The sequence below is a fragment of the Eulemur rufifrons genome, chromosome 20 (genome assembly GCF_041146395.1).
Source record: "Eulemur rufifrons isolate Redbay chromosome 20, OSU_ERuf_1, whole genome shotgun sequence".
Lineage (NCBI taxonomy): Eukaryota > Metazoa > Chordata > Mammalia > Primates > Lemuridae > Eulemur > Eulemur rufifrons.
The window spans coordinates 11,789,478-11,816,464 of NC_091002.1; the positions used below are offsets into that span (position 1 = coordinate 11,789,478).

Sequence of the window (26,987 nt, forward strand, 5' to 3'; positions counted from 1 at the left end):
TCTGATATTAATTTCCTAATTTTTTGAATAGAGCACAGTATATTATTAATATAATTATTCACAAAGTTCTATTCCTCACCCCATACAAATAAAGACTGTCTAGTTTCTAGGCACTTATCAACCCCACTGAGTATCATCTTGACTATGTATGTTGTTGGTGTTTTTAAGGCCTAATCAAAGAAACTGAAGCACAATCTCTAGATCTGAGAAACTCAAGTAGAGGAATGACAAGGGCAACAAGAGGCAAAAAGGAATGAATCCAAAAAGGAGCCAGGGCAGATCCAAACACGGCTGCCATCACCTTATTATTAATATCTTAGTGATGGAAAGATCCCATGACACTGAAATAAAGGATTTAATAGTGATGGCCCACAGTATCAAGGAAAGGCCTTCCCAAACACAGACGCACTGTTCCTTCTTAGAGGAAAACACTACTTCTGTAGTTCCCACACACTCAATTGAGGAGACACACTAAAATGTGCAGATACAATCCAAATTGGAATTCCTACAGACTGTGCCTGGAAGACAGAGGGCAAAATGCCTAATTATGGACATTCTGGATTCTGTGCCTCACATAAGGCATCAGAAGAGACACTCATCCTCCTCATGTTAAATGTGTAAAGTAAATGCAGTATCAAGCATCCGTTAGTCTGAGAAGGTACGCAGACACGTTAATGAATGCTTATGAATCAACATAAGCCCCAGGTGAACAAGCAATATAATATGGCATTTATTTCTCTCATAAAGAATGTCATGGTGTCTTTAATCCCTTGGCAGGGGGTGGGGGGGGGAGTAATGGGATTAGATAATTTATAGCTTTGTCCCATCCCCAACCTCCATCCCCAAAGTGCAGCCATTCAAAATAAGAGATTAGCCCCCAGCATTCCAATCACACTGGAGCTTTGAGTAACCACTCCACGTAAATGTAGGCCCATTACATCATCACCTGCACCTCCTTCCTACCTCCCAACTAGTACATCCTCAGGTATGAAAGGATCCCATGTGGAAAATCTGTTTCAATATTGCTTTGCACTCAGAAAAATGCATGCCTCAATGAAAAAATTTCATTGTCAGTGAAAAATGCTGACATCCTCCATCACATTATCAAAATACACTGACTCCTTTAGAAGTTTCTGAAATGCCTGTATGAGTTTCCTCAATATTACTGTGGGAAAAAAAGGTAATGAGTTGAATGTTTTTGAGTTTCCTCAATATTATTGTGGGAAAAAAAGGTAATGAGTTGAATGTTTTTGCCCAAAATTATTCCGCTCATGGCATAAGTAACAGAACAGATGCTGACATTTTACATGTGGATGGTTCCTTAGTGAAGGAGCACTTAATTAGAAATGGGGATTTGACAGATTTCAGAACATTTCATGTTCACCCTAAAACTACCAAATATTTATTTTCTTTTTCATTAACAAGCTAGTATGCTAGCCTAGTATCGCTATAGAGGTGTTTAAGATTTTTTTTATTAAAGTGGGAACTCTTACAAACAAAATTGTGCCATCCTTCTCTAAACACATACATGATTTTTACAGAGAAATCTAAAAGTTTAGAACTTGAAAATATGGAATGCATTTAGCCATGAAACATGTCTTTGTAATTGACAAAACAGGCACTAATGACCCAATGGCTATTTCGTATGGCCACAGTTTTATACAGGCTTGGTAGAATGCTGAAGAAACATAGCCTCTGTCTCTGAAAATGAAATTTTCCTTTAAGAACTAAACAAACTCAGAGGCTTGATTGAAACATCTTAATTCTAGGGCCAGAAAATTCAGGCCTGTACATCAATGATCAAAGTGAGAAGCAGCAGTTTGAAGTTCTGCTGCCCAACACTGTGGCCTGACTCCTTTCTTGTCTGCTTTCCAAGGACATTCATTGTTCACGGTAAAGATTTTAGAAGGTGAGCTACCACTGCCACGGTAACTACCATTGTTGTTTTTCTTCATAATATTTCATGACTTCAAAACAGATCAAATGCCAGTAAAAATGCCAAAATGAGTGTGATGGCAGAGAATGCTAACAAATCATTCCTGCAAAAACAATTTTAGTGGCAGGTAACAGGAGGTGTAACTCACATTCACAGCTATAATTTAAAGTAGAAGTGGTAAAGAATTTCTATAACATTTAGATGCAGGGCTGTGATAAATATACTAAACAAAAGACACTTTGAAACTCTCTTACACATTTCTTATTTTTGAAAAGTTAAAATTTAATTGCTATTTTTAGCTATGTAAAATAATAGCCTGCAGCTTAAAGTATATTTCTTCATTGATTCAAGTATTTACCAAATGCTTCTCTCTCATCATGTACCATTCCTGGAGCCAAGAATCAGCTGTGAACACAGCAGATAACAAGCCTCCCCGCCCGGATTTTATCTTTCAATAGAAGACCTTGGGTCCTCCCATCTAAACCAATAAGAAGGATAAGATTTCTTACTAACCCTTATCTTAAAACTTATCACTGAGTTGACAGGAACCTGGAAAGGAGAGAGCACCAAAGCCAACTTTTACGCTTTGGTGTTCTGCTAAACCACAGAAATTTTAAAGTTTCTCTGGTAATAAGGAGAAAGTTTTAATTTTGCTAAGATTGAATGATTAATACTTTTCTTATGATTAGCTTTTTTTCCCTCATTTAAGAAAATCTTCCCTACCTAAGATCATAGACATTTTTTTTTTCAGAAGATATTTCCTTCCAAAAGGTTTTAGATTTTCCTTTTCATATTTATATATTTCCTCCCTCTGGAATTGACTTTGGGCATGGTGTGAGGTAGGAATTCTGTTTCCTTTTTTTTCCACATGGCTAAATACTTGTCCCATGGGGATTTGTTGAACAATTCTTTCCTTGCCAGATCTGGAAAGCCATCTCTATCATATATATCATGATTCCATCTCTGTGTGCATTCAGTTCTGTACTTTATAGTCTATGCCATTATTGTATTTGTCTATCTCTGTGATTATAACTTCCTTTAAGTACATCTTATAGCACTTATCACATTATTTGTGACTATCAGCAAAAATGTCTTATCGTCTGTCCTCTTTGTAAGCTCTTAAGACTATAGTGACTATGACCTATGCATCTTTTTATTTCTCATAGCATCTAAATCAGTATTTCTAGATCATAAGCTTATTTGCTAAATATGGGATGAGGTAAGTGGCAATACCAATTCTTAACTGTAGAGTCATAAATATCCCCCTCCCCAAAATCACTATCCCAACAGAACTGAATTTATGTATTAACTATATTTTCTTATTTTCTGTATTCTTAATGCTCTAGTATCTTAATGCTTTGCTCATCAGAGAGGGACTGCCCCTTCCAGGGTTAGCTACAGATAGCAGACAACTCACCAGGAAGCATGCCTTTCATACACAAACCGACAAATCCCAAGTTCATTCCCTCCAGCTACCTCCTTTATGTAGCTTTAACACACCAATCGGATATCCTCCACCCTAATCAACCCAGGGCCAGGTACCATGCTACTAGGGACAGTCCCTATGCTCCAGATCCCACTAAAATTATTCACAGCAGTATTCCTAAATCTGCTTACTCTGCCTTGCCTTGCTTTTCTAGTAAAAGTGACAATAAAGGCTGTTACCCATGTTTTGTTTCTTCTGCCTCCTGTTTGACCCTGGTGCTTCCCCATGTGCCCCCTGTTTTTAGGGACCCGTAAGTATAACAAACTGCTTCCTTCGCGACAGTCATTTCCATGTCTCTGTGCCTTACCACATCTGATTAGAACAAATCCCAGGCACATTTCAAAACAATGCACAATAAATTTAGCTGTTATTTTCAACAAACATGATATGATTTAAATGAGAAAGCAAATATAAAAGTAAACTGTTACCTTGCCAGTGATGAAGGAATTTAAGATTTTAGAAGTAATTTATTATTCTAAGCGTTTGATAATTAGTAGAATGATTCAAGGAGAAACAAAGATATGCTCAAATTGTTTCTCTTTGCATGTCCTAAAGATCAGGCTAATATAAGTTTTATTTTGTACATTTATGAAGAAATTGTTCTCTTAAGAACAAAAAGTTAAATTCAGAACTGTGATAATCCTTAAGCCTTATCATATTACAGTTTGTCCTTTTCACAGATGACAAGATGAACTATTGAACTGAGTGTACTGATTCTCCATTAGTATTTCAAAGAAGAGCTAAGTATTTGGAGGAGTTAATCACAATATAGAGTGCATCATATAAAATTACCTCACACAAGTTTATTAAATTGAGCTGTCCAACTTGATCCCATACTCTGAAATGGGATCAAAACTAATCTTTCCAAAGGACAGACAAAAGAAGTAATCACTTAATTTTCTTTCCTTTCAATAAAAATAATTAAAATTAGTTCATGTTTAAGTAAATTCAACTTACTGAAGATTCAGTATTGTCTTCTATAGTACCACAATGATGAGTTTCTCTCGGATAATCTGTGACGATTCCCAAGTAGTTCAAAGGGCTTTACAGTTGTAATTTTAACAGCAAAGTAGTGGGAAAAAGTAGACATAGCACTGCAAGTGGAGTCAAAACACTCTGGAAGCCAGTTCCATCTCTGGAGCTTACTCTTTAGCCTGATTAACACAATTTCTCAGGGTCTTAGTTTCCTATCTCTGAAACAGAAATGCTAAGACTTCGCCTGCTCACCATACAGAATCAAAGAGGATGCCTCAAAGTTCTTTGTAAACTGTTAAATCCTATATAAACTTATAGTATAAGTAGTCAAAATCATTAGTCTGCAAAAATTTTATCCAATACCACTTTTATATGTTAATTTTGTATTAATGTTACTCCATTGAAAATTTCCCAAAATATCAGAGATTTTGTTAAATTTTATATCATAGAAAAAACTAACGTTTGCTTAGTAAAAAAAAATTACTTGTGTTAAAATTTTAATCTTTATAATTTTAAAGTAATTTTTAGCTTTTTGATAGCACTCTACTTAACATGTGCCATGTTTTTACTTTGCGGTGGTGATTATTTTCATACAAGATATCTGTGTGTGAGCATGAATGTGGCAGCCAGGAAGGTCTCGGCTCTGGTCAGCATTTCCCACATTGAGTTCCTGAGAGCATTAGTCTCTCCTGGCACTTGACAAAGCAAAGCAAAACAAAACCCAACTCCTACTTGGTGTCCTGGTCATAAGTGCTGAGTGAGGAAGCTGAGCCTCTGTGAGGTTCACTTACCCAGGGTCACACAACGTGTGTGGGCATGTGTATGTATGTACATGTGAACATGTAAAATTGCAGAGCACTTCCACACACACTGTTCTGTGTACCTGACTTAGATGTTCACTCATTTGCTCTTCCATCAACCTTATGAGGTAGAGACTTTAATTATCCCCATTTTACAAGTAAAGAAATTAAACGACAGAAACTAAGTAACTAGCTCAAGGGCACCCAATCCAGCAATTTCTTGGCAGAGCCTAGATGCAGACCCAAAAAGTTTGGCTCTGTAGTCTATGCATGAATCTTAGAAACATAATACTGAGGGTAAAAAAGTTGCAAAAAAATACAGAGTATGACATCACTTTATTTTAAAGTTTAGGAACAAAACTAAATGACATATTGTTCAAGGACATACACACATGCTAAAACTTTAAAGAAATCAAGAGAATTAGTATAAAAATAAATTTAGGCTACGGTGACAGGAGAAGAGAAGGGAATTGAGAAGGGCCTCTAGGAGACTTCACTGGTTTGGGTGCTGTTCTAGTTCTTAAGTTGGGTAGTAGACTCACTGGTATTCATTTTGTTACTGTGCCCCATAACTTACACACTGTAAATGTCACAACTTATGTCATCTATATCAAATACTTTCTAAGGAAAATTTTTAAAAATAGTAATCAATAAGCTCTCTAAATCCCTTGAGCTATCCTGGATTTATGACACATGTAAGTTGGAAAAAATTACTCTTCAATCTTTCTAGAGTAGAGCAAATTCAATCAGGGATGGCAAAGGCTTGACATGAATACCATTACTTCCTCCCATGGTACACAGTGGTCATGAGCATGGCATACTTCTTTCCGTAACTGTTTTAGAACGTTTTACATACAGGACTCCAAGAATTCACGACTGATCATGAACAGCTAGTCAGGGATGCCACACAAATGTAACTGGAGGTGGCACTTCCATCACATTGTGCCAAAAGATCCCTAGAGTTCTTATAACTAGGAAACACTGGGATCTCCCAGCTGTTGGGACTGGTGCCTCTTTTTCAAATATGCAATTACCTGTTAAGTTTGAAGCATCAGTGGGACTCAGCTGTAACCAATGGCGAGCATCAGAGTCAGCCACAACATCTGTGGGAGTATTCAGCTCTTGGTCTTCCTCACAGGTCTGCCATGGGCTCACGGATAGCTCTGCCTCGTTGTTATAGCCCAGACCTATGTCACTGCTGGTACTTTCACCTGGTGCGATGGAGGAAGCAAAGTTTGAGATAACAAATAGCTGAAAATCAGAATATTCACAATTACTGATATGCAAGTATTAATAATTAAAGACTTAAACAGCTGACACAGCAGGAATCATTCAGGGGCTTGGGCAGAACCCCTAGAACTAGATAGGGGCTCAAAAAGTACCCATGTGGTCAACAAAATAAATCTTCCAAGTACAGGGCTTTAATAGTCATTACAAGCACCATTCTATACCACTCAAGTGGCATTCTTTTCAAAGTGTCTTCACTCAGTATCCCATATACTCAAAAGATTATACCAAGTCCTAAAGTTTTCTGAGACAGAATGAGAGTGAGTAGAGGAAGGTAATAAGTGATTCCATCACAAACACAAGTTTATTCTGCCAGCTAGCAGAGTCTAAAGATGCTGTAGACCTAACCCAGGGTGACTCATTCAGGGTCATTTGGGGATGAGGTGTCTAATACAAAAGATTTTCCGTAACAGAAATTCTCCCCTTTAAACAATAGTAAGTTCTAATATGTCGTAATATAATGAGGCTAAGCTATCAAGTCTTACATAAAAAACTTAGGCAATTCTGCTCCCCAAAGTCTCCTGTCTACTTCCTAACAATTTTATGTGTCTACCCTTTCTGTCTGCCTACCCTTCCGGCTCTCTCTGTATCTGCTGCTGACAGTCTCCCAGCCTCACTGTTTCCAATCTGCTGCCTGCTATTCATTTGTGAAGAACCGAAAGTTGTCTCAGTAACCAGATGACCAATCTGTGGGGCCCTAAACGTCATCTTCCACAGAACTCCAAGCCACTAGGGTGAAGGTGGAGCATGAGGAAAGCTCCTCTGCCCCCATCAAGAAGAAGTGTTTACTATGCTACTCTGAGAAGGAGGTGGCCTGGCACCTGACTTCGGGAAAGCAGAGTACTGAGGCTATATTTTACACATATGATAATATTTCTCAGGATTCCAATCAAATTTTAAAGTACTTATCCCATTGACATCTATGTACTTCTGAAGCTTTTTGCTCTTAGCCTGTGGGAACTTTCTGGGGAAGATAATTTTTTCTTCTGGGTCTGTCTGCTCACCCAAGCCATTAGCATCTATTGTGTTTGTTACCTGCACAAAGCCACAGAGGTAGAAAGACAGGCCTCACAGGTACAAGTAACTGAGTGAAACTGTTTTATTGTATGTATGGATTAACCTTTCATCAATCCTGGGATTTCAGGGTTAAAAATGTCCCATTTCACAACCATCTTTCTTCAATTGATAGCATATCACTCAAATTAGAAAGTAAAAAGAAAACAAAACACAACCACACTGTAGTTAGATGAACACAGACCACATTTCCTGGAACTTACTCTTTTGTCTTTCCCCACATTTTCCTTGCATCTGCTGTAAATCATCTTTCAAATCCAATTCAGCAGGGCTGCTGCTTCTTCGAACCAAGATCTTCAGACAGAAAGAAATATATTATTTATTACAGGAAAGTATTAATTTTTATGAGACTTAAGTTTCTAGCCCAAATTTCTAAAGAAAAAGAAACAAATAATAATAATAGCAACAAAAATGGAACAATGTTTTCCGTTTGAAGGATATGTGTGCACAAATTACTATAATTGAATTATATGTTACTCAAGATCTGAAACTTTATATCCTCTACTTTGTCTACTGACATCCAATTAAACTGATTTAGAAAAGAATGCCAAATTATATGGAAGTAATTTATTTTAAACTTCTATTTCTACCTCCAGTCAAGCACACATATATAGTGAACTCAATTCTCACCCACACAAATGGTTAATGTGGTGGCAAGGAAGGTGCAAACTCTACCCAGACTTCTAAAAGTCTACTCAAGGTGTCTTTCTAGTAACGTGCAACAGAATTTCCTGAGCACTGCTTAACACTGAACCTTGTATTAAACACAAAGGATTAAAAAAATCAGGAGGCAATTTGCATCCTCTAAAAATTTATAATTTGCTTGGAGAGACAAAACATACACAAATTACACAAAATAATTACAATGTACATAAGCAAAACATAATTACAATGTACATAATTACATAATTACAATGTACATAAGCAAATAAACTCTCTCTGAAAGGTATGAAGAATAAACTGTTACCTCACTAGGCTTACAGTTACAGGAGAGTCGTTCAAAAAGGCAATAGACATGCAGTGGCTGAGGGAAGACAGGAAGGGATTCAGGGGAGGAAGCACTGACTGGTAATAGGAAAGTTCTATGTGGAGGAAAAGAAGCTGACTACAGCAGGCTGTGCAGGGCACCAAGTGAAGAAGGAAAACGGTAAGAAGAAATGCAGACCTTCTAAAAGAGACAGCTGCCAGTGAGCCTTAGACCTTAGGTTTAGAACTTTTGATCAAATATTGACAAACTGAGTAACTATACGTTACATAAAATAGCTTATTGTGATTAAAAACATAACTAGAAATATAAGTCTAGTAGTTATCCATGGGAGAAATTAGAGTGAAGAAGAAAACAGCTATGGAAAAGTTATGGCAATTTAGGAATGAGGGCATGAAGCATTTGCTGGTGGAAAGAAGATGAACAGATAAATAAGAGAAATGCTACAGAATGACAGGCAAGATCTTATAATCAGCTGCATATGGGAGTGAAAGAAAATTAAAGGGTATAAATCTAGGTGACAATGAGAATGATGATGACAAACCAAAGGAAGGAACTAACGAACGAACGAACGAACGAATGAACTTGAGGAAGTTTCTGACATTTTAACTTTTATCTCTGAGCTAAATATTCAAAGAAAATGTCCCATAATGGAGCAACAAAATTCCAAAACTGTTGACATAGAGAATAAAGCTAGGAGTCAAGGTGTAAATTTAAGCCCCCCCCCACCCCCGCACTGCAGAGTGTATATTAGAAAAAAAAAAAAAATCTGGAATTCAGTAAGCCAACTAAAGGGATAAATACCAAAGAAGCAAACAAATGAAAAGGGGGAACAAAGATGTATAATTAAAAGAAAGAATAATTATTAAGCTAAAAAAGGAAGTAGGCCATGAATAATATATTTAGAACTCTAACACTATATGGAAAAATTATTACATAGTCTTTTAGAAGGATGATATATATCTAGTGTGCTAAAAGGAAATATACTCTGGATATTTCCTTAGTTGAAAAGCAAAATACAGGTCCTCCTGCTTCTGACTGTATGAGAGACAAAATACCCTCCAGCCATAAGAATTAGATCCTATATAAAAACATTGGTTGCAATTTGAGGCTCACAAGGAGTAAAAGAAACCTCCAAGAGACCCATATGCCCCCCTCAAAAGTGAGCAGAAACCATAGCAGTGAAATGGGGCTATTTTAAAGGTAAATCCAATGTTACCACTGTCAGTGGCAAAATGACCAAGATCCCAGGAGTTATGTAGAACTCCCTAAGTGGTGGAAGAAACAAATGCAAATGTTGTCCTGGTGAAACTTCATCAATCTAGACATCCAGATTTTCTGCAGATTAAGATTAGCCATCTAGGAACTCAAAATCAAAATTCACCAAACATCAAAGAGAATAAAGCTTTATGTATGAGAGTCTCAGAAACAATAAATTTAGAATCCCCCAAGGATTTCAGATAATCAGAAAAAAATTCAGAATTGCAATTTGTGAACATTTTAAAAGAATAAAAGATGAGAATTTAAAAAATGAGCAAGCAACAAGACATTATTAGAAATTATAAAATATGCTTGAAAAGTATAAATTTGAACTTTCAGAAGCAAAAAGTATAATTGCTGAATTAAAAATCCCAATGGAAGAAGTTTTAAAGAACCGACTAAAGAGAGTTAAACTGATGAAAGACAGAGCTGATGAATCAAGATAAGAAGCACAAACCTAGCTGTCTGCGAGGCCGAGGCAGGAGGAACATTTGAGGTCAGGAGTTTGTGACTAGCCTGAGCAAGAGCAAGACCCCACCTGTACTAAAAATTGAAAAAAATTAGCCGGGCATGGTGGCACATGCCTATAGTCCCAGCTACTCGGGAAGCTGAGACAGGAGGACCGCTTGAGCCCAGGAATTTGAGGTTGCAGTGAGCTATGATGATGCCACTGTACTATAGCCCAGGTGACAGAGTAAGAATGTGTCCCAAAAATAAATAAATAAATAAATAAATAAGAAGTGTCAAAATAAAGCCTTGAACATCTGGGAAATAGCATATATGAGAAGAAGTGGCATTTCAGATCAATAAAGGAAAAATGGATTCAGTAAATGAGACCTGAGACAAAACAGTTATCTATGGGTTGGGGGGGGAATGAAATTGGATCTCTACCTCACACTATAAAGAAGAATCAATTCCAGATGGATGAAATACTTAAATGTGCAAAGCAAAACTGAAAAAAATCCTTGTAAGATAAATACAAGGTAATATTTTTATCCCTATGTAGCTGAGATTTTTAAAAATTCCATAAAACCCTAACCACAAAAATGATAATAGAGAATATCAAAATTAAGAATTTCTGTTCATCAAAAGACACTATAGGCCGGGCGTGGTGGCTCACGCCTGTAATCCTAGCACTCTGGGAGGCCGAGGTGGGCGGATCGTTTGAGCTCAGGAGTTCGAGACCAGCCTGAGCAAGAGCGAGACCCCATCTTTACTAAAAATAGAAAGAAATTATATGGACAGCTAAAAATATATACAGAAAAAAATTAGCCGGGCATGGTGGTGCATGCCTGTAGTCCCAGCTACTCGGGAGGCTGAGACAGGAGGATCGCTTGAGCCCAGGAGTTTGAGGTTGCTGTGAGCTAGCTTGACGCCACGGCACTCACTCTAGCCTGGGCAACAGAGTGAGACTCTGTCTCAAAAAAAAAAAAAAAAGACACTATAGAGAAAGTGAAAATATAAACCACACATTGGAAGAAATTTGCTAAAAACATAACCAAAATAGGACCAGTATTCAGACTAAACAAAGAACTAATGTAAATAAAAGAAGATAAATCAACAATGACAAAATGACAAAAGACATCAGTAAGCATTTCACAGATGAAATAAAAATGGCCAATAAATACATGGAAAAATTTTAAACCTTATTAGTAATCTGAGAAACGTAAAATAAGAGATCCCATTTTCACTCACGTGACTCATAAAAACATAAAAATCTGAAAATAAAAAGTGTTGCCAAGAATGTAGATGAATGGGAACTCTACACACTGCTGGCAGAAATACAAGTGGTGCAACCACTTTGGAAAACAGGCCTTATCTTGTAAAGAAGAACATTCTTCTATTCTACAATTCATGAATTCCACTCCTAGATAACCACATCACCATAGAGAAAACTTAAAAAGTAGATATTGAAACACATACAAGAATGTACATAGGTATAGTTATCATAAAAACAAATAGCCTGGAAGCCATCTAAATGTCCATCAATAAAAAAATGGAAAAATAAGTTGTGGTATATTCACAGAATATAATAGACCAAAGACTACTGGAACTACTGCCACATGCCACAATGTACATAAACCTCAGAAATACATAACTGAATAAACAAAGCAACAATATAACTAGAAAAAACTTTATTAAAAAGTTCAAAAATAAAGAAAACTAAAAAGTATGTTGTTTGGCGATGCATACGTACATAGCATAACTATAGAGCAAAGCAAGGGAATAATTAACACTAAGCCCAGCCAATGCCGCTCTCTGAGGGAGGCAGCAGGGCACGGTGGGGATACGGAACGTAGAGGCCAAAAAACAACACTGGAAATATTCCAGTTCTGAAGCTGGGGTGGGTTTATGGATGTTTATTTCATCGTTGAAAAACAGAATATACAAATGTAAGCTGGTATGTGCCCTTTAAAAAAATAAAGAAACAAGACACTTAACAGTGGTTATCGTCCAGATAAGCGGGAGTAGGAAGAGGCCGTCCCTTTTTATTTTACTACCTTTCTGTGATGTTTGAGTTTTCCATGAATATATATTACATTTTTTTTTTTAGCGTGAAATGAAGTTTGTTGAGGAAGGACAAGATAGATTTACAGAGCAAGAACAAGATAAAGGTTTACAAAGTAAGAGCAAGATACGTTTGCCACAGAATGGCGAATAGACTCCCTTGCTGTAACAAAAGGGCCTATATACTACATTTTTAAAAATTAATAAATAGGGGTTATCTGTGTAAATGAGTTACAGGCTATGTTTAAAGTTTTTTCTTTATACTTTATATTTGTTTTTTTTAAATCAATAAATGCAATTTTACGTTTTTTTTTAAAAAAAAAAAAAACCCTAACAGATCTTTGAGAATACTCACTTATCTAGTTACTCATGTTAGGTGGAGGCTACCTAAACTCGTGTTAGGAATGGGGAATCTGAAATGTAGGTTAAAAATACACAGTACCACATACAGACCAGGCAGCAAATTCCATTTTCATGTTATTTTTTTTTCCTATTTTTGTAATGTGACTAATTTTACACACAAAGCAAGAAAAATCTTAAAAGATCTGAAAGTCATTTGGGCCTATAACTTGTCTAAATGGAAAAAAAGTAATTTTTTAAAGTGTCACTGCTACCAATAAATGTGTTTATTGTACAATAGTTTATATGTTTACTTTTAATGACAAACTGATACATTCTGAAAATATCTTACTGGTACTCCTTCATGTTCTCTCTTCACAGGTCCTTTATTCTCCTGAATAGGCTTCGGCTCTGAAGAACTCAAATTCTGTACATTTTCTACCTTTTGACCTAGAAATATGGGAAAAAAATTGATAGAAGGAATGTTTCAGATGGTAAAATTGGAAAATGATTTCACATATAGGTACCTTTTGAATTTAAATATCCTAAGATACGTAAAAGCAGGAGTTAAGAGTCTGGCAAATTGGCAGCCTATGGGTCAAGTCCACGCTCTAGACCTGGTCTCTGGCCCACAGACAGCTCTGGAGAGAGCAGAGCAGATGCTGTTCACCGTGGCCAACGTGTTCGATTAGTGCAATACATTAGCACAGGGGTGGGCAGCAAGACCCTCCCTGGGGTCCTTGGGGAAGGTATCTCAGAGAAAAGCTGCTTGGCTTGGCCAGGTGAGCCGATAGCAAGAAGAGAGCAGGCAGGTGGCTCAGTACTGCTTGAGAATAAAGATTGACGAGAGCACAAATAACCAGTTTCAGTTAAAAAAAAAGGAATACCATCACAAAGTGTGCAAACACCAAAAAGGATCATAAGAGGATTTTATGAATAATCTAGAGCCAATAAATTTGAAAAAAATAAATGAACAAATTCCTAGAAAAACAATCTACCAAATCAAAATTGGAAAAGGAAAATCTGAATAGTCTTATAATTATTTTTTTAACTGTACTTTTAAATTTTTTAAATTGACAAATAAAAGTTATATTTATTTATCAGATATGACATGCTGTTTTGATATACATATACATTGTGGAATGCCTAAATTGAGCTAATTAACGTGCATTATCTCACATACTTACCATTTTTTGTGGTGAGGACACGTAAATCTACTCTTAGTAATTTTCAAGAATACAATATATTATTACTAATTAGTCACCATATTGTACAACTGATCTCTTGAACGTATTCCTCCTCTCTTACTGAAATTTTGTTAAAATATGAATATTTTAAAATCTTTCTACAAGAAAACTCTTGGTAACTGGTGGTTTCTACCAAATATTTATGGGAAAAAATAATAATCTTATATAAAACCTTTCAAAGAGTAGAAAATCTTTCAGATAATACATTTTTCTCAACTTAATTTTTACGATGTTTTCTTATTTCAAGAGGATTTCTAAGAGGGAATAATTCCTTACTCATTTGATAAGACTAGCATGACCCTGACATTGAGAGATATGAGATAACTTGTTGATTAATAAGGTTGGTTTATTTCTTAATTAACTCATGACACTAAAAAGGAATAAGTACATTCACTGATACTAGACATGTTTTAAACATGTGCTTTCACTGTAAAATACATTATTCACTGTTTATAGGTCAAACCATCTGCCTCCTTGCTTTCCACACCCTGTTGTTACTGAATGTTGGAGAAACCATGTAGATTAATGCTATTAAAAGTTATTATTTTCAACCTCAGCAGAGTCTGCAAGCTGCTAGTAAACTTTTTCAAAAGTCCGGTCGGCTTTGCATTCTTATTTTCAACGTTAACAGCTCTTCTTGCAGCCCCTTCCCCACACCTCCCCTTACCCTGCCTCCCTGCCTTCTCCCTAATGTGATGCTCCTCCTGACTGTCTTGTACCATTCTCTGCCTCCCTCCTACTCCAGTCACTTGGACTCCTTTCCAGGCCTCAAACATGCCAACCTTGAAAAAAGTGGGATGTGTACGTATAAAAATATAAAATTTAGGTAAAATGTTAAAATAAATAGTGAAAATATTTCTTTGCCAAAAATAACATCCTTGCAATTAAATTAAAAAGTAAATCCCCTCAAAATAAATATATTTAGAACAAATGTAGATAGCAATACTATATGCAGCTTTTTATCCCCAGCCAAGATCTACAGTTCTGTTCTAACAATTGGAGACATCATGTACCCTGAGAAGAATCTGAGCACAGTGGCTCATTGATGTCGGATGTGCTGCTGCTCCGAAGGACCTGTTGGGGCTGCCCCACCATGAGATGACCAGATCCAGCTGCAGGTGCATTTTCCAACTGCTGACACTCTTCCACTTCTGCGAGCATTAACACAAAATATGCAGGGCTGTGGTTAAAGATTTTCAAAAATATTTTCACCATTTAAAACAATTAATTTAAAAAATGAATTTTATAGTAAGATAAATCTGTGTTTACATCAGCAGTTTCCTACACTTGCTAAACTACTCCAAGAATACATATTCCTCTTAAGTTCTACAAAGCCTTTTATATTTCAATCAAAGTGAAGGGAGAAAAAGGCCACAAAAATGATTAAGAACTGTAAAAGTCATTTAGAATTTTAGGGGCAGGCACGCCAACAAAGAGAGATCCAGAGATCCAAGAGATGCACAAAACAGGTAATTAACATATGACGAGAGTAGAAAGTAACACACACATACACCCTAAAGAAAGATGAAAGAAAACATGGGAATTTCAACTACATTATTCCTTTTAACACACAAATGCTCACTGTTCAAAATTAAATGCTATAATTATTTAATGGCTTATATCACCAAATGCAATGTTGAATTAATCACTAAAGCACAAAAATGATCCACTGGTATTTTTAGAGAATCAATACATATATGACATAAAACAGAAAACCACAGATGAGTTCTGACTGTCTGGATACTCTTGCTAGTATTATTACAAACCATATTCCCCTAGAGAATGAGTTTCCTCCTAACTCATTTCTAAACTACACAGTTCATTTTAATCTCTGAAGACCATCCAAGGCACATTTATCCCAATCACCCTACCCTCTCTCTCTAGAGTCACAGCTTCGGGGTTGCATCATCTTCTGCAGAGGTTATTTTAATATGCAGCCAACTAGTCACTGCTCCCCTCTTCTTGCCACCCTCATATGTATCCTCCACATGGCCCCCAGAGAGGTCCTTCTAAAATAAAGATCTGACCATGCCACTCTGCCTTAAAACCCTGTGAGGCCCTCTATCGGTAGAGGGTCAAATCAGTGCTCATCAGGGTGAACACAGAGCTCTCCTTGATCTCACCCCACACAACAATCCCCCCACATGGAGCCATATCTCACTTTGGTCTCCAGCAATACTAACCTACTTGGCACCTGCTGCGCTTCTTCCTCCTCCTGTTTCCTCCCCTATACTAGCTGCACACCTGCTCCGTCCCTCTTCCCATGCTACCCTGGGCAGACCCCTACAGGACTTGCCACATGGCCCTTTGTGTGTAAACCCCACCACTGTGTTTCTCACTGGACTCATACTCACTGATGTAGTCATAAAACTTTAAATCCATGTAACTATAATATCATATAACATCCAAAAATTTTAATTAGTCAAAGTTTCGCTACAACTAAGAGGAGGCTGATCAAAATTCAGCCTGTATTATCTTAGCTGGCTGTGTCACCCAGTTCCTCACCAGAAATGGAGACTGGCTGCCAATGGGCCACCCTCCATGCAACCCTTTAAACCGAGCCATAAACCAAAGTGATGGCTCAACCTAATCAAGAAGTTCTATGTAGGAAGATTCTAAATTTAATATACAAGATTTCAACAGACGGTTGCTGCTTTATTTTTTATATCCAAATGAAAATTCCATTTTATAGTATACTGATATAGTTAAAGACCTCAAAAGTATGAAATCTGTGTGATCCTTCACTTACAATTCAAAGCACTAGACCATAGTCTAAATTTGGATGCTGATGGGAAAGTGAGTTCAGAGTACAAGCAAAGATAAACCAAGGGAGCAACAACAGACCCACTACAGCCTCGTCTTTCCCAGGTTGTATCTGCCTCCCTCTTCTCTTGAACAGCTAAGTTTTCCACAGAGAAACACAGGCGTATGTGCAAAATTTTTTATATACCTATACATCCCAAAGCACAGACTATGCCCTTTCCACAGGTCTATTTCTAGTCTCTTCAGCCTTCAGCAACAGAAGCCAGATGACACCATGGGGCCAGCCCTTCCGGCAGTCTTCTTTCATTGTTTATTCTAATTACGTAAGATGATGAAACCTTCTGGGAAGAGTTTGTATTTGTTAATGATCCTACAGTATTAATCCAACATCAGTAGAGGGAGCCCAAGAGCTTCCTAACTTTCTAAAAAATAATTGGCAAGTGCCAGTTTTTATAGATAGTGGGAAGAGTGTGTTTTATTCCCTTAAAGCTGATGCCAAAAATTGATAGATGTTGGTTTCTGGGCTATGAGCAGAAGCAAATAAGAACTGAGCCAACGCTGGCAGCATCTTTCTAAAGATAAAGAACATCGCCATCTGGTGGGATGCAATACAGCCACAGCACCATTGCTTCCAAATTAGTGTCCCCACTGGTCCTCAGCACAGCAGACGGATGAAGAGCCTGCCACCACCAGCTGGTCTGTCTTCCCAACAGGCTGGCCTAACGCAGCTTTTAAGGCTTTGTTTTTATAAAACTGTCAGGAGGGACTTCTCAGATGGAGAAAGTCCAAGCTTGTAGAAATAACCGTCAGTGGCAGAGAGAGGAGCATCGGTGACTGCAGTGGGAAGGAGGGGGACAGCCACAATACCTAGTGTGCTGTTGTGTTGTTGGGGCCCTGAGCTACTCCTGTAACTGACTGTCAAATGAGACAGTGTGAAACAAATTTTTCAATCCTCCTTATCCCGTAATTTTTACCCAATCTCATGATTTATAATTGCACATTTCTCGGCCTTTTCTCATACTTTGTAAGAAGTATATACTCAATGCATGTTTTGTATAAATGAAGGACAAAATATTTTCTTAATACCTTTTCCCTTTTTAAATAGTTCTTGGGCTCCCCCTGCTGGCATTTTATTTGTTAAGAAAGAGCAATTTATAGTAAAGCTGCTCCCATTCTATATTGTCAGCTGGAGCAGTTGCTATTCCATAACAAGTGAAAATCATTTTAGCACTGACATGCAAACGCCAAGATACAGGATTATTTGATATTTATAACAGAAAAAGAGCAAGTTATTTAAAAATTATATTATAAATCCTAGGAGATCTAATACATTCTGTTTTCAATGTCACACAATTTCTATATGAATCACTTCAAAGAGCTATTATAAATTTTATCTCAGATTCACCAAATCATTTACTCTCTCTAAAGACTAGCTAATCCCAATAACCCAAATTTTAAAGGCACTAACTTTCTCATCTCTTGACTGTGTAAGTTACACAATACAATTACTAAACCATAACTTTTTAAAACTCCATTCAAAATACCAGAAAAATGATCAAATAGGGATTATTTAATTTCATTTTTTTCCCACTGAGAGAAGACTCAATGTGATTAAATTAAAAAGTGTGTAAGTTCTTCAGTAACTTCTACTTTTTCTACATGTCTTACTTTTCTGAGCAATTTCACTCACTCTTTAAGGTTTCTTCAATTAATCTTACTAAATGCAATGAGGCTTATTCTCCAATAAAGGTTATTCTCCAATAACCAAAATTCTGGGTTCCATCTACCCTTGTACAAGGTTGCATAAGCAAAATAAATAGCGTAATTTCCTAATTTTTAAAACATGGTGCATGATACCACCGACTTGACCCTATAAAAAGCACAGGAAATGTATATCAACTCAACATCTTGAGGTTTCCCACAAGGTCAAGCTTTCCAAAGGTGAATCAGCCCAGGTTCTGGCAAGGAGCACTCCCTGGAAGCCAGATGCAGAGGCAGCTAAGCGAGGTTTTCCATTAGGTTCCAATGTCTTTTTAGAATGAGGGGAGACTGCTCATCCTCTAATTACTACTACTACTACAATATTCCTAAAAGAAAAATAAAATCTACCATCTGCATGGCCTGTAAGTGCTACACATTGATAAATGTCCCAACATAAAAAGCAGTTTAAACTGCAAAACAGCTGGAAGGAACTGTTCTCACAAAGGAAAAAAGGGAAATCATGGAAAGTGCCAGTTCTACTTCCCATGTGTTTCTTTGTGTATCTATTCATATCAATGGAAACAGGGGATTGTGACTCTCCCAAAATATAAACAACCCTCCCAAAATTCTGCTGCCACCAAATACAGTCCCAAAAGGAGATCAGAATAAGTAACAATGGCTGAAGGTAAGTAATTCTCTATTGCTCATATTATTAAAAACAATTTTGGTGGATTGAATAGTCATATACATTAGAAATAAAAACAAGAAATCTTAACTTAAATGAAAACAAAATTAGCAGTCACTGATATGGTAAAGAACTTGTGGCCAGAAAGTAAAATTAAAAGTGTCTGCATATTATCTAGCAATAGGTTAGCAGGATATGCCTACACACTAGGATTTAACTAGAGCACAAATTCATTCTCTAATGTGCCAACCAGTGGAGAATGTACAATCTAAGACTGGGGACTGACATACACTGCCCTTCGGCCAGTCTCTTGATAAGACCGTCACAAAGGACAATGGCATCATTTTAAATAGCAAAGAATAAACAGCACCAGACTAAGAAGGAGCTCACTACTGCAGTTGTCAGATGACACAGAGAATGGCAGATTGTTCTCAAAATCACTAAACCCCTAAGACCTTTCACCCTCTGTGCTATAAAACCAGAAATAAGGATGGCAAAGGCTGGAAAATATAGACCCAGCCCAGCCTGCTTCAGTCTAACTCAGGGTTTCTCAACCTCAGCACTACTGATATTTTGGGCCAGACGATTTCTCTGCTGTGGGTCTGTCCTGTGCATTGTAGGTGTTCAACAGCGACCCTGGCTCCCATCCACCAGATGCCAGTAGCACCGTCCCACTTGTGACAATGAAAAAAATGTCTCCAGACATTGCCAAAATTGTCCTTAGTTGAGAATCATTGCTCTAAATCATATTCAACTTCTGTTGGAACTGTGTATACATAGGAACCAAGATCTTAGTAAAACAAAATGTAATACTGAATGAGAACAAACATTTCCAAAATGAGATTACTAATAGGAAGAGATTTCTTATGAGAATATATTCTGAACAAACTAGCAAAAAATTTAGTGAAACAATATGGAAAAAAAATAGACTGTGAAATAAGAAAGTTTTTCACCATAAAAAAATTCCTTCAGGGTACATATCAGCCAAATAAAGAACAAAATTATTTTAAGTACTTTATTAATCATCTTTAAGCAACAGCTGTTTTTTGAAAACCAAATAATCAAGCAGTTAATAATCATAAGTAATGTAATGGACTAGTGACCATTTTCCCAAGTACCATTCTTACTGCTTTTCACCTTCAGTATTTACTAGGGAAAAGGAGTTTTCTAAGAAACATTACAGTCTTCAGTGTGAGTAAAATAACTTCTTCCCTTATATTCTGTAAATTAAATAATATAGTATTTTACATACTCATCAGATGACTTAAGCTTTTTGCTAAACCACAGTACAACAAAATTTAGTACTACAGAAAGCCACGATTAGGCTGTCTTCAATACTTAAAAAATACTAATGTACAATGCCAAATTCCTGAAAATAAAAAAGATCATGAAAATATTTCTCTTTAGTAGGAAGATTCAGTTCATCTTAGAATCACTGAAAAATAATTAGACATACATGTAATTATTCACTATAGAGCAAAGTAAATCCTTTTGTTGAAATGACTAGGGCAAAAATCACATTTGGTGCTACAACGTCCTAATAAAAAATGCACCGTATGTAAACCACACATGGTTAAATTCAATTTTAATTGTACAGGCACAATGTTTTTTGGTTTTGGAAGTTATCACTTTTTCACATTTTTTTTTTGACTCAAATCTCAATAGTAGTATGAATCTACATAATCAATCATTACATTATATATAAATATGACTTTTTTTTAACCCCAAGGAACTCTTACCTGCATAATTTCTCTAGTTCATTCACTTTTTAGAAGACATAGCAAGCATTCTAATGCTGACATGCTCAAACTTATGTAACATTTTATGAAAATTCCCTCACTTTCTAAGGCACTGTATAGAAGACACACTAAGGCAGGCATCACATTTCCCCTATTAAAAACTATGGGTTTAAAATCTTTCTATCCCCCTTAACTGTGAATGCAAAGATCATCGGGGCCATAGAAATTTTTCTTGACTAATTGCTACTAAATGGCAAGGTACATAAAAACAATTATTCGTATTCATTGGAATTAACCATGAATGCACTGTCAGGCACACATGTATGTGGGGGGATATTAACAAAGGAAGCAAGGCCCAGAGGCAAGTGGGAAAAGCCCAGGGACATTGATGGATACATGAGACAGCGTTACAGTACCTGACAGCCTGTGAGAGCAAGAAGAGTAAGAGAGACCAGGTAAGAGAGCGCTCACGGTGTGAAGGAGGAGCGGGACGCTTTTAGTGGCGGGCAAAGCCTCAGAAAGGTGGACACAGTTGCTGATAGACTGGCTTCGCTTAGCTTCCAGGAGAGATAAAGTAACAATTATGTCAGAAGAACATCAGAACGTTTCACTTCTTTTTTATTATTATTGTTTTTCTGGGCTCTCTTGAAACATTTAAAGGAGGTCATTTTAAACTTTAAAAGAAATCAGTACAAAGCACAGTATTTAATCAAAGTTTCTAAATACAGCCAACTTTCAGTCAGACATAGGAGAATGGGCAATCCACAAATAATCGATTTTATTTTGTAATGCTTTATAGCTTTAGCCTTTCCTTTTTTTCTGCCTGTGATCAGACTCACATTTCGGTTGTTTATTTGGGCAGACATTGTAATCAGTTTTCCCTTCCTAAAGGATACACACAAAAAGACCACGGTGAGAGAGGGAATATCTGGCCTAAGATTGAAGTTCTTCTATAAAAAAATAATTCAGAACTTGGTTTACTGAGAGCTGACTGTATTCAAAAGCTAATCATTTAGAAAATGTCCTAAAAGCTCAAAAACACATAAAAGTCAAGTTGAACATTAAAAGATTTGATTTTTAAAGACAAGGTAAAATCTCCATGAAACCTACCCTTTATAACATATTTCATGCTTATCAAGTCCATTATTTCCTTACTGTCAATTTTATGATGCTCTTAAATTTTCTATACACTGCTAGTCAGATAAACATTGGAGAAAATGGATGGACACAGGAGAACATGCCTCATGTATGTAAAACCACAATCAGTAAAATCAGTTTTGTCCTAAAATAAAAATGTAAAGGTTTACTTACAGTTTTACTATTTTTATGAGACTTTGGTTAACATTAATGAAATAGAACTACAAATGACAGCGACACATTTGCAAAAAGTGAAAGAAACTTTTTATTTACTATCCTTTCCCCCATCCTTTGCCTATGAGAATTCCCAGTAAAAGGACTATCTGCAATGTGAGTACAGTATAATTCACATATGTGTAGTGTAATATGTAAAAGAAAACTTCCACATAAATGTCAAACTGACTGACTTCAAATTTCCTAAAAGATTTGTTCATCTCTCAATGTCAGACTTTTCATTTGAGTGTTGTTTTAAAAAGTTTTCCTTTTATAAATCAATGATTATGTATTTTTCCAAAGTTAATCACTAGATATTTCAGAAATAATAAAATATGGAATGTTTTATGTGGAAATTAAGACTGCTTTGATTGCTGTCTCATTTTAGACATCCAGACGCTTATCATCATTCATACTCAGGGACAGAGTTTTCCTTTATAATTCTTAAAGAATCCCCTTGCCAGGCCTTCTAAGTTATAAACTACTGCATTCTCTGTTAAATTAATTGTCATTTCTCTACTCTGCAACTGCTTATTTTATATTTCCTTCATGCCACCATTGGCAATATTTTCTCTACCTAAGGGAAATCTGTGGGGGAAGTCATTATGTAATAAACTATTTCCTTACAGGGATTAGGGAGGAAAGTTACATTTAAATGGGTCTTCCATAATAAACATCTTATTGCTAAAAGTAGCAAAAACGAACTTTGCAAGTTGCCATTCTCTCATAAAAAGGTGGCCTCTACATAAATCTACCATGAAAATATTCTGGGCCTTTTTAAAAAAGAAAAGGTAGGTTATTACACAACATAAAAATAATAGAACTGAGTAAAACCCTAATATTTAATCTCTACAGATTAATTTATAAAATAGCATGACATAAAATCTTCAAAGACCACTGTTTTTGCAGGTAACAAAAAATATTCATAATATTTTATAATTTTTTAAAATGTAAACTACAATAGGAAATATGTGTCTATACACACACACACGTATATAAAAATACATAAATATAATAGATCTGTCCAACTTAATAGCTCTCATCTTCATTATCTTTTAAAGGTTATTATTCCAAATGTTTTTTTTTAATTTACTTAATCCTACAAAGACCAGGCTTATCGTCTTTAAGTACAAACTCCACAAATACCTTTATATGATTTTTAAAAAGTGCTTGTTTTTGTACTTTTTAATCATTGCTTCTTAGACACCTGAAAGCACTGATAAACATAACCTTACTAGCATAATTGCACTGAGATTACTTTCTAAAACATACTGTTGCCTCTACCATATTGCTGATTTAAAATACAATAACACTGAAAGCTAAGATGCAGTCTCTTTTATGGCTATGTTTTGGCCAAGTAGTGGCATATAGAATATGCATTGTACTATAATTTGCTGTTCATTACAATGTGGAAATAAAATTTAAAAAGTGCTTTGAATTGATACTTTTATTATAATTGTGATTCAAGGACTGTGTGAGACAGCAGGTAGGCTGGGCAGCTCAGGCAGGATGCCACCTTTGTCACAAATTTCTGATCCTTTTCTTTTAAGGATCCAGTGACAAAAGAAAAGAGCTTTTAGGAGTTGGAATAAGAAAGGAAACCATTGAATAAGCATCCTCAAAAGTTGCCTGTTAATTAGGAAATAGGTCTCTCCTCAGAGGAGAGAATGATGGGAAAGAAGGAAGAAGCAGAATAGAAGGTGCATGTAAATAAGAGGATAATTACCAGCAAATGCTATAGCAAAAAAGCATGAGGCAGTTCAGGTTAAAGTATAATATATTTTCATAAAAATTCCAAAAGGACTCTAACACACTGACTGCCACACTAGAAAAAAAAATTTTCCTTGGGGCCACTTTGTTTTATTATGAAAATAGAATAAAAACTTCAAAAACAAAATGATGCCCTTCTAATTTAATGAAAAAATTGTTATTTTTTATTGTTTTCTGTTGTGAGTTCCAGGCAATTAAATTGCCAATATTAATTGTAACAATAAGAACATTACCATGTAAGATTTTCACAAATCAACTGTAGGGTTTTGCCCAGGGGACCACCCATCACGTAACATGTATGCTACAGCATGGCAGTGTGAGTTGCCTGTGCACCACGCGGCTCCTAAGGTAAAGAGATGTGTGAGTTACATATGCTTCATGAGTCCATGGGCTCAAAACTAACATGAGTTAAATACAACTCACATGGCAATTAGTACACTAAACCATCTGTATTAAGCCTTTATTAAGTAAGCACTGTAGAATATGTTGAGCTTAAATAAATCTGTTTTATGGCCAGAGGATCTGGTGATTTTCTGAAGTCAACATGCTAAATATCAATTATAATTGCATTGTATTATCAATGCGAGAAACTATAGGAAACTGAGATAAAGCTGTTTTAAACCTAAGTTACAGTCTCAAAGTCACTGGAGAAGAGGCTTTAAATTAAAAGCTTGTATCCAGTACTTAAAGTTCCTATTAAATACTAGATATAAGCTTCCTTTTTAAAGATTTCTCTTTTTGATTTAAGAGTAAAATGTAGCAAAGTAGTCTGATTAACTGGGGTTCTTGGTCAAGTTCTTGTTAATTGATATAGGCTACAAAGACAACATCTACAGGCATAAAAAGCTCAATTTTCCAAAGCAGCAAAAAAGAAAATGTCTCCATCTAGTCCTGAAAACTAAATGCATCATTCTCCTTTTCTTTGAGAGAACAGGTTGCCACACTCTTAAGATTAACATTGTTTACCAATGACAATAATGTGACTAATGGTGTATTCATTAAGAATCTATTTCCTTCAAGGTTCAAATAAAACCCCTATTTGCTCTATTTTGCACAAATATCTCACTCAATATCGACATCCCAAGTTCTTTTTCACAATGGAGGATTTAGAAATAAATATCTAAAAATGTGATTTGAAAAATAACCAGAAAAGGCTGGGCGCGGTGGCTCACGCCTGTAATCCTAGCACTCTGGGAGGCCGAGGTGGGCGGATCGTTTGAGCTCAGGAGTTCGAGACCAGCCTGAGCAAGAGCGAGACCCCACCTCTACTAAAAATAGAAAGAAATTATATGGACAGCTAAAAATATATATAGAAAAAATTAGCCGGGCATGGTGGCGCATGCCTGTAGTCCCAGCTACTCGGGAGGCTGAGACAGGAGGATCGCTTGAGCTCAGGAGTTTGAGGTTGCTGTGAGCTAGGCTGACGCCACGGCACTCACTCTAGCCTGGGCAACAGAGTGAGACTCTGTCTCAAAAAAAAAAAAAAAAATAACCAGAAAAGAAGTTAACAGGTAGAAACATTACATTTAATAAAAGGTCTAATATTTAAATTTGGAGTAGAATTTTAAAACATTTTATTCCTATAAATCCACCTTAGATAACAACTATTTTTGAGAAATATTTAAATAAATGTTTACCAGTTGCTTTTTGCCGAACGATATTTCTTGCCTTCTCAACTCCCGGTGCTCCAGACGTGGTGGCACTCCTAAATCGCATTGGCTCGGTCACATCCGGGTGGCTCCGCCAGCTGAGAGAAAAGGATCTCCCCACAGTGGTTCCTTTCTGAGAATCTAGGACACAGCCTGATAAAGGATACGACAAGAAAATTAAACGCTAAATTTATTATTATTCATTTTATAGCCTGTGTTGCTCAACAAATGGCAAACATACAATCGTGTATAATGAGCCAATTCCCTTGTTGCAAATTAGGTACCACTTCCTTACATTGCAATTTAGGAAGTTAGTCATATATCAGTAATCTAAAAATTCCTGTTGCCAAAGTATTTTCAAGAATCTATTAAGAATCTCGTGAAAATTATCATATTTTCATACTACTCACTCCAATATACAAAAGAACATATTAATAAACCTTTCTCAATACAAGAACAATGTCAAATAAAGTTATATCCCTGTACCCAGGATACTTCAAAAACCACTACTTATAAATCAAAAACTTAAGGATCCTGATAATAGTACTGTACTGTATCCTATAGATGCCAACCCCTCCACAAATCCCCAGAGAAATCCATGTCTACTGTAGATTCCCATCCAATGAGGATAATGAAAATCTATAAATAATACAGAATTGTACTTTAGCAAAGCTCCAAAATAATAAAACGCTGCAGTCTGAGATTCACCTTCCCTTCTTTTCTCTTATATTGCTCTGCTCTGTTATTGCACCGAGAGGTCAAGGATCCAAAAGAAATGGAGGAAGAAGGAGAGGGAGAGACTTAGACATTTCTGCACAGGTATGATGTGGCCGGTGGCTTGTTTTCATGCCCAAGTTCTTCTGCTTGTGTCTTTTGTTTCCACTAGACTAGCGCTTAGATGGCAAGTGTTTCTATAATAAATATTTAAATCCTTTTTAGTATAAAGCAGTATAAATCAGAAATATTTGTCATGGTCATTAATTAAGTAATGTGTTCTGTACCATTCTGAAAATAGTGTTTTCTGAGTTGTCTTCGTAAGACAAGTCTCTCTCTCTCCATATGAATCTGTGTTTGTACATTGGGAGGAGAGAGAATACCACAGGGTGGTGGAGTGCACATGTGCATGTGTGTGTGCATGTGTGGATTACAAGAATTTCAGGAGGCAAGGAACGTACCTAGTTTGAGAAGGTAGGGCCTTAACCCTTATCTCAGCTCCCCTCCTCCTCCAGCCTGAAAGACACCCTTAACAGGGTAGATTCTCGTCTGGGCTGAGAACCACTGTTTCAAGGGGCCAAGTTCCTGGTTAGAAGCATCGGGATCCTGTCAGGCCCTGGGTTTACACAAAGGCCCTTAGAGCTGTTAAAGAGGATGAAACAGAGGCCAAGGGCCCAGGCTCTTGGTGCTGTACTCCTATTTCAACTCCAAAACTCTAG

The 26,987-nt window shown here is 36.5% G+C and overlaps 1 protein-coding gene across 1 annotated transcript in view; it reads right to left on the bottom strand.

The window, feature by feature from the left end:
* Positions 1–26,987, bottom strand: part of RALGAPA2 (Ral GTPase activating protein catalytic subunit alpha 2) — a 313,050-nt gene that overhangs the window by 188,393 nt on the left and 97,670 nt on the right. The window contains exons 16-20 of the mRNA XM_069495868.1: positions 25,543–25,707; positions 14,911–15,048; positions 13,003–13,100; positions 7,762–7,852; positions 6,232–6,408 (exon numbers count right to left, since the gene is read on the bottom strand). Of these exons, the coding sequence (XP_069351969.1) occupies positions 6,232–6,408; positions 7,762–7,852; positions 13,003–13,100; positions 14,911–15,048; positions 25,543–25,707 (669 nt within the window). The remainder of the gene's footprint in view (positions 1–6,231; positions 6,409–7,761; positions 7,853–13,002; positions 13,101–14,910; positions 15,049–25,542; positions 25,708–26,987) is intronic.